Source organism: Oreochromis niloticus, linkage group LG1 (assembly GCF_001858045.2).
Source record: "Oreochromis niloticus isolate F11D_XX linkage group LG1, O_niloticus_UMD_NMBU, whole genome shotgun sequence".
NCBI lineage: Eukaryota > Metazoa > Chordata > Actinopteri > Cichliformes > Cichlidae > Oreochromis > Oreochromis niloticus.
The window spans coordinates 13,551,374-13,566,159 of record NC_031965.2 but is presented as its reverse complement, the minus strand read 5'-3'; the positions used below and the strand labels follow the sequence as shown (position 1 = coordinate 13,566,159).

General features: G+C 40.2%; 2 protein-coding genes across 3 annotated transcripts; one reads left to right on the top strand and one right to left on the bottom strand.

Moving 5' to 3' along the window:
- LOC106097780 (very long-chain acyl-CoA synthetase) lies at positions 1–5,955 on the top strand. Its single transcript, XM_019367124.2, is given in 11 exon segments — positions 1–374; positions 376–566; positions 830–1,039; positions 1,880–2,038; positions 2,252–2,376; positions 2,537–2,731; positions 3,856–3,946; positions 4,022–4,220; positions 5,221–5,318; positions 5,562–5,692; positions 5,782–5,955. Coding segments are annotated over 11 exon segments (1,926 nt in total). The 5' UTR covers positions 1–21.
- Positions 5,806–10,049, bottom strand: hdc (histidine decarboxylase). 2 transcript variants are annotated; one of them, XM_005463177.3, is made up of 12 exons: positions 9,963–10,049; positions 9,681–9,853; positions 9,457–9,570; positions 9,257–9,379; positions 9,024–9,161; positions 8,808–8,951; positions 8,218–8,284; positions 7,939–8,101; positions 7,723–7,813; positions 7,540–7,638; positions 7,337–7,438; positions 5,806–7,065 (listed from the first exon to the last, which is right to left on the bottom strand). In XM_005463177.3, exons 1-12 carry the CDS (start codon positions 9,988–9,990, stop codon positions 6,283–6,285), a joined length of 2,025 nt encoding a protein of 674 aa, XP_005463234.1. In that variant the 5' UTR covers positions 9,991–10,049; the 3' UTR covers positions 5,806–6,282. The 2 variants fall into 2 exon arrangements, with proteins under 2 accessions (XP_005463234.1, XP_013121543.1); XM_013266089.3 differs by having other exon boundaries at positions 9,681–9,871; positions 9,963–10,019.
- Between the last annotated feature and the right edge of the window lie 4,737 nt (positions 10,050–14,786).

Sequence of the window (14,786 nt, the reverse complement as noted above, 5' to 3'; positions counted from 1 at the left end):
GTTAAGGAGGAATAAACGGAAATGATCCAACAGGTGCTGGAGGCTCCTGAAAGTCGATCGTTTGGATCCAGCAGCAGGTCTGACATATTCCTCTTGATTAAAGAAATGCTTGCATATATTTTGTGCACCGCGTTGGCGGTTTTACCCTTACTAATTTACTTCCGGAATCCTTATTTTTTGAAAGATTTACATTGCACATTTCTTTCCATTTATGTCGGTATACGCTTGAGCAGAATCGAGAAAAAGTTTTACAGTATTTTAGATCGTTTTCTGGACAAAGTGGCGGAGCATCCGCATAAGAAGTTCATAGTTTACGAGGAAAGCTCCTACACGTACAGCCAAGCCGACAGAGAAAGCAACAAAGTGGCCCATGTTAACGCATGCCCACCTCAAGGAGGGGGACACAGTAGCCCTCTTCTTGGGCAACGAGCCGTGGTTTGTATGGATCTGGCTCGCACTGTCCAAGCTGGGATGCACAGCGTCCTTCCTCAACGTCAACATAAGATCCAAATCCCTGCTGCACTGTTTCTCCTGCTGTGAAGCCAAAGTCCTGATCGCTGGCGCTGGTAAGCTGTGTAAATACTGCAGAAAGCTTTTGGCGTTTGTTTTAATGAACTTAACTTTAAACGTGCTGAATATCTTTCGTTTTTTAATATCACGTGATCATATTGTCTAATTAATTTAAAAGTATCTGTTTGTATCTTTTTTTTAAACTGGGACAGTTGGACTGCATGGGTATATCTTATTAATTTCACCATCAAATAGACATTTACGTAACCCTGTAATGACTGATCAGCACCTCTTTTCTTTTTACCTCCTTCTCTCTCAGACCTTCAAGGAGCAATAGAGGAGGTGCTGCCCACTTTGAAGCAGCAGGGTATCCGTGTGTTTATCCTCCGTGACCACTGTCATGTGGACGGCATCGAAAGCCTCTCTGACAAAATTCAGATGGAGTCACACGAGCCCCTGTCCCGTCAGCTCAGGGCCAGCATTAACATCAAGAGTCCTGCCGTGTACATCTACACATCAGGAACCACAGGTAACCTCAAAGGCTTATCTGGCCTTGACTTATATACAACTGTCGCGCAGAGGTTGAGTCATTGAAGGAGCAGTGGGGAGAAAAGTGATGACGATTCTAATGACTGACAGGATCCCATGAAAACAGCACAACAGTCATTTAGCTTTTTTCATGAAAATTATTAACCTATCACCATAAAAAAAATGCTTCCCAAGGTAGACGTGTTTGTTTCCAAGCATTGGTTTTATTTTGTTATTGGCAACAAAGAATAAAAATCCAGTTACCCCCCTCATTATTTCATCATTTGGTTATGTCCAGGTGCACGCGCTCCTAACTGATGCTGAGCGCCAGAGCGGGTGGTAAGAGGGATGTCTGGGATTTTAAAAAGAAAAGAGAGACAGGTGGAAATGAAACTCAAAGCGACGGTCACATGAAAGAAACTGCCTGACTTTCTTGTTTTAGTTAGCTTACTTCATTTATAAGAGTAAATAATATGTTTGCGTTATTTTAGCCAACATGTAAGCGATACAGCCAGACTCCTTGTACATAGGTATACGCTATAGATAAGAAGTGAAATCATGTATATCCAAAAAGGTAACATATATTTTATTTGTATTGGGTGTAAGGTACCAGTTAATGTAAAAAAAAATTTAAAAAAACCCCAAACTAAATAAAAATAAATAAATGAAACAATCCTATAATGAAAAATATTAAAAATAAAAAAATAAAAAAATCTATTTATCTAAGCAGAATATTGACCCATGTCTGCATGGTGTTATATTTTAAGAGTTTTCACAGTTCACAGTAAATTGGTGGCACACCTGAGAATGAGGACAAACTGTGCTACATCTGTTTTTACAGGGCTTCCAAAAGCAGCTGTGCTTAAACACGAGAGGGTTTGGATGGGAAGTTTTCTCCTGACTTTTGTTGGTGTGCGCTCAGATGATGTTATCTACATATATCTGCCTCTGTATCACAGTGCTGCTTTTCTTATGGGACTTTGTGGAGTTATAGAAAGAGGTAATACATGAAACATGTAACAAAAATAATACCACAAATCAAGATTTCCACTGAATTTATTGCAGGTTAAACCAACATATACATGACCTCAAACTACACCCGATTCTATTGTTTGCGCTTTGAAGTCCTAAAGTTCACCTTGCAGAGTTTACAACACTGAACTCTTAGCATGAAGCGGCATATTTGCTGAACTCTGTATCTTTCCATTTTTAGGCAGCACTGTTGTTTTGAGAAGCAAGTTCTCTGCCTCCAACTTTTGGAATGACTGTAGAAAGTACAATGTGACTGTCATCCAGTACATAGGCGAGGTTATGCGCTACCTCTGCAACACACCGAAGGTAAACACAAGTTTAAGGTCATAATTTAGTAATGACAATCTTGGGATATGTGTTAGAAGCTCAAACTGTTTTAATGAGTTCTACCAACCTGCTTCAGTGAGGTGCATTGTTTCTTATGGTCATTGTTTATGTTCTCACCTCTCCTTTGGCCTTCTTTTAGAGAGATAATGACAAGGATCATAAGGTCCGACTGGCCGTAGGGAACGGAATAAGGGAAGACACCTGGGTTGAATTCCTGGAGCGATTTGGGAACATTTGTATCCGTGAATGCTACGGAGCAACTGAAGGGAATGTTGGCTTTTTCAACTACGGTGGGAAAGTTGGAGCTGTTGGCAGAGAACATTTTCTCTACAAAGTAAGACGTAATAATAAAAATAATACATTATATTTATAGGCACCTTTAAGACCCTCAAGGTCACCTTACAATAGTACAAAAAAGTAGCAACAATACAATATAATAAAATATTGCAAAATAAACTTTAAACATAAGGTAAATGAGGAAAAAAAGCAAGCATGAAAGTATAAAAGCTAAGCGAGGTAAAAATAGACTAAGACGGAATCAAGGGTATGCAATTCTGAATAGATGGGTTTTGATACGTGATTTCTAATTAATGAGAGAGTTTGTAGTCCAGAGATCTGGTGGAAGTGCATCCCAAAGTCTCGGGGCAGAACAACTAAAGACTCTGAGTCCCATGGTAGTCAGGCGAGCAGGTGGAACAGACAGAAGGGAAGCTGAAGAAGAGCGGAGTGTACAAGGGGGTGAGTATGTATGGAAAAATCAGATAAATATGGAGGAGCAAGGTTATGAAGATGGGTAGATACAGCCATGTGAAAAAGAAAGCACACCCTCTTTCCATTCTAAAGTTACATAATTATAAAACTATAACATTAGTCCACCTTTCTTTATAATGTCACTTCAGGTCGCTTCAGTTGTCAGACAGATGGTCTCACATTTGACTCTAGAATACTTTGGTATACAGAGGAGTTCATGGTCGACTCAATGACTGCAAGGTGATCAGGTCTTTTTGCTGCAAAACTAGTCCAGACCATCTTCTCTTCACCATCCTGCATCACAGTTTTTATGCTGTGCTTGCTTTTCACAAAATATGCCACTGTGTACAAGCATCTCCACTTTGGTCTCTTGTGTCCATTTTCCCAAAGGTCTTGTGGTTTGTTCAGATGAATTTTGCAAACCTAAGCCATGCTTAGAAGAACCATGGCTTAGGTCATAGTTTTTTTAGAGAGAGAAACGTTTTGTCACTCAAGTAACTTCAGTCTCAGCTGAATGCAGATTTACCCAACCTTATAAAGAGTACATTTGCATAATGGCTGAAACTAGTGCCACTGGTGGACAATTGGCTGCGAGTCTTTGTGAGGCCAGGGAGCCTAACTGGACCTCTGTATATGGAGATGTAGCATGATTTATATGACTAACTGCTTATTCTCTTCAATGTTCTTATCTGTAAACTTTCGTTTCAGATGGCATGCAAATATGCCCTCATAAGGTTTGACACAGAAAAAGAGGAGCCAGTCAGAGACTCTAGAGGATTTTGTGTTGAAGTCCCAAGAGGTGAGCCTGTTTCCTAAAGTGCCGTCTTGCCTTTTAAGCTGCTATTTAAACATATACTGTTACTTTTACTCGCAGGAGAAACTGGTCTGCTTGTGGCAAAGATTGGAAAAAGAACACCCTTCAGCGGCTACGCCAAGCACAAGCAGCAGACAGACAAGAAGAAGCTAAGAGATGTGTTCGAGAAGGGCGACGTGTACTTTAACAGTGGCGACCTTCTAAAGATTGACGACGAGGGATTCATCTTCTTTCAAGACCGCATTGGAGACACTTTCAGGTCTGTGAAACATTAAATGAATTTGACAATCTGGGTGAAAGGCCAGGACAAGGAGTACCAGAGAGTGTTTTTTGTCTTAAAAGCACAACTTAGTGTGACCACTGAAGGAACAATGGGCGGGAGGTCAGTTCCTTGATCATTAATATGCAAATTCTCATGACCATTGATCAACAACCACTGATCAAGGCCCACTGATCAATGGCCATGAGTACCATTGACAGAGAGCTGGGGAATGGCTGCAATCACAGCATTGTAAAATTGTGAAAGATGTACCCTTAGGCCCTCTCCTCGATTCAGAGATGGTCTTTGCCTTTTCACGTAAATGGCCTCCTTGACTCCGCACTCAAACCAGTGTTCCTCCCTGTCCAGGATGTTTACATCCTCATCAATGAAAGAGTGTCCACTGGCCTGTAAATGTATAAATCCTGGCAATCCTCCTGGCACTTTACAGCATACGTTATATTACTCTGTTTGTGTTGGGGAACCCGATCCTTTGGGTGGACCAATTTTTGGTGCAGCGTGTTTAGGGGTTTAAAAGCCACAGAGACTCAGTGTTTAGAAAAAATGCATCTCAACTGTTCCAGTACTCCTGACACATACGGGATCACTACGGGTTTTCGCTTAGGCAGCAGTTGTCCTTCTGTCCTGGAACGGCTGGATGAATGTTTAACAGATTGCTTACAAACCCTTTAACCCAGGCTGGGGTTATAGTTGTAAAATAAGGCCAGAAATTTTACTTCTTCACTTGAAATATAATTTAAGCTATGGAAAAAACAGTAAAACCCTCAAGTTTAGGATATATCATATATAATTTCAGAATTACAGACATTGTGGTGAGTCTAATCTAATTGCTTTCAGTATTTTATTCTTTATAGTTAAACATGTTTGATGAACTATTATCTCAGTGTTTTAGGGAAGTTTGTTGCTTTTGTGTGTCCCTGCTGTTAAAAGATACACTGCAGCTGAGTTCTGCAAATACTCTGTATTATATCTGTTACAGGTGGAAAGGAGAAAATGTGGCAACCACAGAGGTGGCTGACCACCTGCTCGCAGTTGACTTTGTTGAAGAGGCTAATGTCTATGGTGTGAAGGTGCCAGGTAATAATGACACTAAAAGCAATAGTTTCCGATTAACCAAGATTATTGTGATGTATGTCTCATAAATATTACAAATATTTGATTCCAGAATTCTAAGAAAAATTCAAAATTCTGAAGTTTTTTCTTGGAATTCTAAGAATCGCATATTTCTGACATACTGAGGAAAAACTCTGAATTTCTGGATTAACGTCAGGATTCTGAGGGGTATTTTTTCTTGTTTTTACTTTGACCTTCACTGAATAGGACATGAGGGAAGAATTGGAATGGCAGCACTGAAACTAAAAGAAAATATGGACTTTGATGGCAAAGCTTTTTATCAGCATGTCAAAAACTACTTGCCCAGCTACGCGAGACCACGCTTCGTTCGCATACAGGTAAATAAAGTTCAAAGAATGATCACATTAAAAATGATCTGCATATATTTTAGCAATAATCCAGTAACCATTTCATTATTCTCTGGCAGGATGCATTGGTGGTGACTAGCACCTTTAAGCAGATGAAGGTGAAGCTGGCAGAGGAAGGTTTTAACCCTGCTCTCATCAAGGATCCTCTGTTTTACCTGGAAGACAATAAGGGCTACATACCCATGACTCAGGAGATATTCAACTGCATTGCAGAAGGAAGACTCAGGCTTTAAATGAGTTCAGTGCTGATATTTTATTGTCAGTCTCAAAAAGATTAGTGTTGATTTATGACAACCAACCTTTACATTGTGGATATACAAACATACAATGGCATGCATTTCATTTTTTTAATATTTCAACTCATTTTAAACTGAAATACTTTCTTTTTTAATGATTTTTATATGAGTAAATCCCATATCGCTGACACTGTTATTTGGAGATTATCAGTTTGTCAAGAGGTGACTGTGTTGGTTGACTGTGTGCTGAAGTAAACTGCTTATCAATCAATAGGTGAATTATTGTGTGGATGTGAGGTACATTTTGTGCTGGTTTTGGGCTCATCAGAGGAGTTTAGGAGCAGTGGAAGTTTCTAGTGGCGTAGGAGGGGGGGCTGTGTTTGTTACAGCAGAGGAAGACATACAGTTCACTCTTCTGCAGGTGGAGGGTAAGTGCTTTTGAGCTGCTGGAGAAACATTCAGAGGGCAGCAGAGCTGGTGCCGACCACACTGCACCCACTGGTTACAGAAGCTGGGAACGCTGTAGAACTTTGTCAGCTTTTTCAGGACCTGTTTTCCCAGATCATTTGAAGGCATCTCCTCAATATTTATTGTCTGGCCAGATCCTGTTGTTGAAGGCACAGGAAGACCACCGGCAGCATCTTCGACTATAGGCCTCGTTTCAAAATCATAGCCACACAGGGGCCTGATATAAGTGTAAGGCAGGGGCTCGCTGTTGCAGCTAAGAGATCGCATTGGTCTTCTAGACCGATTCCAAGCCTTGTCAATCCACAACTCCACTTGAGCTTTTTCCAGCCTGGCAACAGCATCCTCTTTCTCATCAGACCCGGTGTGTAAGACCGGGTCTTGGTATTCTTCATCACCTATTACATCATCTTCCCCTGATTGTGACTGGTCTGCATAATTCAAAGCCTGTGTCTCAGCCAGGAGAGTAGAAGCTGTTTTACAGATAATGCCCCAGTCCCTGAGGATGTCATCGGCAGTAGTGTACTGTGAGGTCACCGTAAACCGGATGATGCGTTTGGTATAAATATCCGCAGGGATGAGGTACATGGTGCCCGACCGGGTCAGTCTCCTCAGCAGCTCCTGGGTCAAAGCGTTCCCTCCCTACAAAAAGAAGATACAATAAAATGTTCATAAGTGTTTGTTTAAGGCCACAAAACCCTTACTAACACATCTGTGTTTACCCTTTTCCTACTATTTTTGCCATTTCACCTGGGAACTAGCTGACCACATTCAGGTATATAACAAACCACCATTGAACAAGGTGTAATAGGGACTTCTTAGCACATGTCAGTAATGATTTTCTGGTGAAAGCTATAAGGTCAACATATTTATAGTTTACTGCACAATTCAGGTACAAGGACAAATTACATACTTTCAGGCAGAAGACCACCAGGCCGAGGTGCCTCTTAGCAGGAACCTCAAAATCTGTGTTGCTCTTAATATGAGACTCCAAGAGTTTTGCCATCTCAATCCCCTAAAAAAACCAAAGCAAACAAACAAAAATAACTTCACATTAAATACACTTTCTATAATGGAAGTCTAATATTGATATCTATTTTTAAAAAAGCCACTTACATGTCTGATATGAGCCTGGAGGTTTTTCAATCCAAAGGAGCGCAGAACAAACCAGAGCTTTAGAGCACGGAAGCGTCGACTGAGGGGTATTTGCCAGTGCTGAACCAAAGAAAAAAAAGTAGTGTAATTGCTTCAGATGAGGCTGTAACATTTTGAACTGGTGAATAAGTGATGATGACGAACCATAAAGTCGGTGGCTGCCTGTGAGTTTTCATGTCTGAGGTAAACAGGATCAACACTGAAGGTCTGCTGGAGCTTGTATTTATCCTTTACCCTGAGATCAACAGTTAATTAAATTACCAGCTTAAAAGCATTCTTCTGTTTAAATTTGCACTTAGATCTAATTTTGCAGATATTATAGAGACAGAGCTGAGATATGGCTTAAACGTCTCAACTCACCAGAATGCTGTGCAGTCAAAATGGACCATCATCCACTTAGAAGGGTTGAAAACAAAAGAGTGTGCAAATTCAATGCCCTTCATTGACCAGCGGAGCTCCGGACAAAAGTAGGCAGAGCCAGCATACGCGGCATCAACATGGAGCCAGAGTCCCTCTTCCTCACCTGCAAAAAGATTTCTATTTCACGTCTAACTTCATCTTATGTATGCAAAGAAAAAAAAAAGTCTGACTCTGCAGTATGATTTGGAAGAAATCAGATTATAAAATTAGAAGACACACAGACTGGTCCCAGTTCCGATAGCTTATCGAAGGCACACACTCCTGTAGTTCCCAGAGTTGAACACAGCTGAAAATGACAGAATGGGTCAGATGAGATCCAACATGCAACACGGGTTTGTTGTGTACTTTTGAAGCTAAAAATCACAGTTTCCTCATGATATGAGATGATATACAAGTGTCCCGATTATTGATGTACAAAGTTTTGCTACTTATTTCATATTTTTAAGTTTAAAAAAAAAAATTTGGACAATTTTTCAGTTTTAAAGGAAATAAAGCTGAACTTCAACTTCCAGACATTTGATTTTCTTTAAATGCACCATCAAGTAAATAGATTGTAAAACAGTTTTTGCATGCATCTGTGTTTGCCATGCAGCAGAAAAATCAAACAAAGGCACTGATTGGCTGATGCTACAGTCGGCCGATTCTGATTTTTATATACTGCAGCGTCACCTCATTAGTATATACTTTTAAAAATGTGATGGGTATTGTGGCACATGTTAGGTACTCGGTGTAAGCTACTAGATTCAAAACAATATTGGATTCTTAAATTCTCTGCAGAAATGTCCCATTGAGGTTTCAAACACACATACCAGGAAGGGGACAAGTCCTCTTGCCCTGTCTTCTTGTATGGCTTGTTTCAAAGTGTCTCCTCTCAGAGACAACTCGTCATCGGTGGGCAGAAACCTGATCTTCACCAGTGAGATCAGTCCTGCCTTTTCAACTGACGAATGAGCCTATAAAAGCAACATCTGATCAGCTTTACGGTTCAGTTTATCAGGCTGATAGGAAGCTGCTGTGCAGCTTACCTGATCTGAAGCGTAGGCCACTAGTCTTGAGTTTATGACCGAGTCGTCCACGTCCTGGTCAAGCTCGGCCCGCAGCTGCAGGATTTTGTCTTTCCTGGCTGCCAGCAGAGCAACCAGTGTGCTCTCACTGACTGTACTCTGACGAGAGAGCCAAGCAGGTCAGAAACACAATGAGGCCCCGAAAGACTGTAAACTTCATGGCTTTAGAGCAAACAGATTAGGATGTTGCACACCTGCAGGATGCCTCCACCTCTGCTGTCAGGATGGTAGTGGAGAAAGAAAGAGGGGAGCTCTAGTGCTTTACACAGCCAGTCCATCACATTCATTTCCAGCTCTGTGCATGCTGGGCTTGAGGCCTGAAAAAACAAGCAAATAGGACATCACTGAAGCAGATGGTAGCATCTGATTGATTGTCTTTTTGGTTGTTGCTTACCCAAGTGAACCCAACACAGTTGATTGCATCTGCCAGCATATCCCCAAGCATAGAGGGCCATGAAGTCAGACTGGGATAGTAGGCGTGCATGTGAGGGCTCTGCCAGTGAACCACCTGGGCAGAGAGATAGGAAAACACTTGCTCGCCGTAAATGTATTTCATGATCATTTCAGTGAACTGAGCAAGCAAGGTGAATTCAAATTGGGTTTTGCTGTGACACTTACCCCTGGCATGATAACCTTCTCAATGTCATTGAAGATATTCTCCCAGTCCTCCGGCTCTGTAGGTGCAGCCTCAGGAAGAAGCTGCCTCATGTAGCCAGGTTTCACATCAGGAATGACCCTCCTCTCCCTGATGGAGCCCAGGTACTTTGTGATGTAGTCCACCATCTCCTTACCTGATCAGTAAGAGATCACTGCAAGTTATTCATATTCATTTTCTTTATTATGTGCTTGTTGGCATTTGAAGTTAAATATCAACATCATCCAAAATGAGTCCATGATTACCTCTGCGATTGTATTCCTCAGCTTGCATTTTCGGAGATGAGACCTCTTCGAGTTACTTTGTTGTGTGTAACAGGTGACTGCAGTGAGGCTTTGTGTATTTGGGAGCAGAGATTACACCACTATATAGATCCTGTTGTGAAGAACACGCCCCAAATTGGTGACGCATTTGAACCACAAGGCAAATGTCTTTCATGTATTTTTTCCATCACTGGCTTCACATTTGCACTAAATATTTACTTTCCTCTTGCAGCCAGGGATTTGATTTGATTTTTTTCATATCCATGTGAAATGATACAGGATTAGAACAATATAATCAATAGTGTAATTGATAGGTTATATAAAAGTTATGAAGAATTCTTTTTCACCATTACACCTCATCCCTCTGTAATGCAGTCAATATATAGAGAAAAATTAATTTATGTGTCAAATCAGATTATACAGAGATCCTTATATTTTCAAACTGGTGTTCAGGCCCCCTTACAAGGTTTATGCTTTTTTTTCTGTGTGTGTGTGTGTGTGTGTGTGTGTGTGTGTGTGTGTGTGTGTGTGTGTGTGTGTGTAAATTATATATTCGGTGACATCTCTCTGACCCTTAATCTTTAGGGAAACACAATTGGATACAATTAATCTTCAGTCTTATTTCCTCGCCTCTTCTTACCCCAGCGGGTTACAAATGATGATGGATCATGATGAGCAATATTTTCAATGCATGATGACTCTTCACAAAGTAATAGGTAAAAAAAAAAATAAACAAACAATAAATGTAAACACAGTAAAAGGTACTGAGATGATGAGGGAAAACCATTTATGTCATTAGCTTATTGCAGCCTTTTAAACCCTGACAAAAGCCTGAGCAGCACCTGGACTGTTCGCACACTGCACTGTTTACTAAGCATTGTGCTCAGCATGTGATAGCTCTCATGTGGTGCTCTGGGGAAACCAGTCGCTGGATGACAATCGAGCCGCAATTCAAACCTACAAAGCATGCATTATTGTTAAATCACCGAGAGAGAGCAAGCACACTGAAATTAATAAAGCACATTATCTAAGACATATGTAAACATATCTAATCAATCAATGAATTCATGAATCAAAAATGAATAACCGGACAGCAACAACAGAAGGTTTATGTTTTTTACTCTTTCATTTATTTTAATTCATTTGTAGTTATTTTTCGTAACACACTGTGCACACTTGTACTTGATTAAACTTTAGCTATTTTACCATTAACCATTTACTGCTCTCTATTAATAGTATAATTCTTTCAATTAAAATGTAATTAGTTTTGTCACATAAGATGAAAAGAACCACACAAAGTTAAAGAAATCCATAAATGCACTTGCATGAGTGTTTATTCTATCATTTCCTTCATTAAAGTTGCGAACAAGCAACTTCACATGAAAGCTTCTAATCAAATGTGCCTGTCTGGTTTGAAAGCAGGAAAAGGCTTCATCACTGAACTTCTCCACATTCCCACGATGTCAGAGTCTGACATTGTTTCAAAACAGCGTGGTTCCAGAGATACACACAGGCTGTTCTTTGCTGTAGGTACTGTGACACAGTTTTAGTGGCAAAGGTGAGGTGGATCTTCCTAATTCTTACATACAACTGTCTGCTTGTGAATGCAAGTATCTAATGAGCCAGTCACACAGCAACAACTCCATTTGACATGAGCATGACAGCATCTAATGGGAAAGAAAAGTGATTTAAGTAACAGTGTGAGGGTTGACAGAAAAATGGTCTGAAAGAGAAAATATCCAGTGAGCAGCACTTCTCTGGGAAAAATTTCATCACATCAAGCCTTGAAGCAGATGGACTACAGCAGCAGAAGACCATCCTGAATTCCACTCCTGTCAGCTAAGAACAGGAAACAGAGGCCACAGTTTGTACTGGATCACCAAAATTGGACAGCAGAAAATTTGAGAAGTGTTGCCTAGTCTGATGACTAGATTTCTCCTGTCACATTCAGATGGTAGAGTCAGAACTGGGTAGGTACTATAGGTACTACCTACAACATTTAAGTAGGTACTAGTAGGTACGTACCTTTTCCAGTCTGCAGGGTTAATGTTGAGAATGGGTCTAGTTTAACCAAAATCACAATCTTTTCCTGAGCCTAACCAATCTGAGAGTGACACAGGACATGAAACATGGTCTCTGGACTGGCTGCATTGTGATCTACGTTGCTGCACAACTATCTGCCTAATCTTTGAGTAACTGTTTATTAAAACATACATTTATAAAAATGATCTATATAGTGTTACTAGATGAATTACAGTGTTTCTTAACTTCAGTTGCAAAGAAGTGTTCATGGACAGTTTATAAACCATGTATTAACAATTTCGTAAGTATCGTTTATTACTGTTACAATGGTTAAAGAGTTTATGTAGATATATTTACATCTGACATCTGGTGTCCAAACCGTCACATAGGTTAATGATTCTTCTAAACTAGCCAAACTGGTTATTTAAATTTGATCAAGAACAAAGAGTTTTGATTTTATGTAGGAAAACTGGTAGCATGCAATGACTGATGGCAGGAGTGGGTGTGTTACTATACACAGAAATAAGTGTTATGTGATATGCAGCATAGCACACTGTGACTATTGTGCTCCTTGTGTGCTTTTAAATTTGAGAGGCTGAGCCTGATGAAAGCGGATTTAAGCATTATTGTGCAATGAAGCCTGATCGCTGCCTTGTGACATCAAAGTGAGAGTGCTTCTTATTTGGTCTGATTCTGCTGCTTTTATTCAAATAAGCTGAAAATAGCCATGCGACATAAGCCCGTCACAAAGAAAACTTTGAGCTTGATAATGCAAACCAAAAAAAGCAAAACAACAGCATGAAGAGCAGAGAGGAAAAACTAATGACTAATGATGAGACTGGCTGTGAATGAAGGTTAAAAAAATGGGAAAAGCAACTAAGTGTCAGTTTAAACATGTTCCCCTTGCATGGTAGGAATTTTGGTGGTAGAAAATAATGAACCAAATAAAAAATGTAATGCAGAAAGTCACTTATCTAATAACAGCTTTACTTTTTTTGTTTTATTTCACTTTTTTAAAATCACTTTAATGTAAAACTCACAACTTAACAGCTGATTTATTAAATCATTGTATGAATGTGAAAAAAGCAGCATTTATCTGCCCTCATCCGTTCCATTTGAACCATTGTGTGTACAACAGATCAGACTGGTTTAACTGCAGACCAGCCTGGCATGGCTGTGAGCTACTGTTAATAGGGCAGTCCTAAGAAAATACAAGTACACTCTGCTTTTAAAAATAAAGATTCATTTTCAGTTTCAAGACTAACTATTACTACAGTACAATACAATACATGATGTACAATATCCTTGATGTAAAAGGGAATTACATACTGTATATAGATGTGAATATATTCCTTTGTATATACGGGAAGCCCATCACAGGAGAAGAAAGAAAAGAAGCTGAAGGTCAGAGCCAACTTAGAAACAAGCTTTCTTTGTGTTGACTTCAACAGCTCATCATTTTCCTTCTGTATCAACCTCAGCTGTCCATTTGAAGAGCAGGTAGAGTCTCTATGCAGCCCTGTGACAAACTCATTAGACCCCATGATTCAGCAGCTTGCAGAGCCCCCTTTGGTAGGAATAACTATTTTCTGTATGACTTTATCGGTCTCTTAGGAATTTTGACCCATTTTTCTTTACAGCATTGCTTCGGGTAATTTATGTTTGCGGACAAATGTTTATTTTCAGGCTCTTAAAGTTCCTCCAGAGTATTTCAATCAAGTTGACGTCTGGACTTTGACTGAGCCATGCAACACCAACAATTGCTCTAATCCGTGAACCAGTTTCAGCCAAGCTTGAGCTGTTTGGAAAGATTGTTAACTCATCATAATCTCATTATTAACTCCACAACACTTTGTATATGCATGCGGAGGAGTTCATGATTGATCAGTGAATGCAACGTGCCAATGTCCTGTGGCTGAAAGTAAGTCCAAATAATCACCTTTCTACCGCTACACTGACAGTTGGTATGAGGTGCTTGTGCTGACATGCTGGGTTTGCTTTTTTTTCTTCAAATGTGGTGTTGTACATTATGGGCAAACATCTCAACTTTTTTTTTGTCTGTCCAAAGTCTTGTGGTTTGTCCAGATGCAACTTTGTGAACCTAATCTGTGCTGTTGTTTCCTTTTTTAGAGAGAAGCAGCTTTCAACATTTAACAAACCAATGGAGCGTGACATGCAGCCCTTGGTTTGTCTGTGCATTGCATGATCTGATCTTGAGTGAATTTACTGGGATGCCACTACTCAGAATATGTCAGTGTAGCTTCTCAGTCATCCAGGTAATGGTAATCTAAAGATCTTAGGAAAGGGACAGGACTTCTTTAAGTCTCTTCGAGACCTTTCGCCTTTCAACTGAGAAGCTTTTTCAGTTCTAAAACCAAATGGTGGAGAGTCCCAGGTATTTAAACCTTAGTGGGAGTTGTCCCTTAAGAGGGCTGTTGACCCACTAGTGATCACGTGCCTCATCGCACGAACCAAAGTGTGAAAAGGGGTGTGGATCATTATCAGCAGAGGTTTTGGGTGAAACCATCATGTGACTCATTGAGATCAACTGACGCAAGGTATGAGTCGACGTTAAGGTGCCTGGGAAGGGTTCTCAAATCTGCACTGTAGGTTACAGACAGTTGGTATCATAAGCCACCCCCTCTAATCAAAGATGGTGGTTCACAGTAGACATAGATGGCCCCTTTCACTCATCTTTCAAACCATCTGTCCTGTCTGTCCAAAATGTGAACATTGGCATCCTCAAAAGAGTGAGCTGAGTCTCATCCTGCTGAGGTGGAGTAG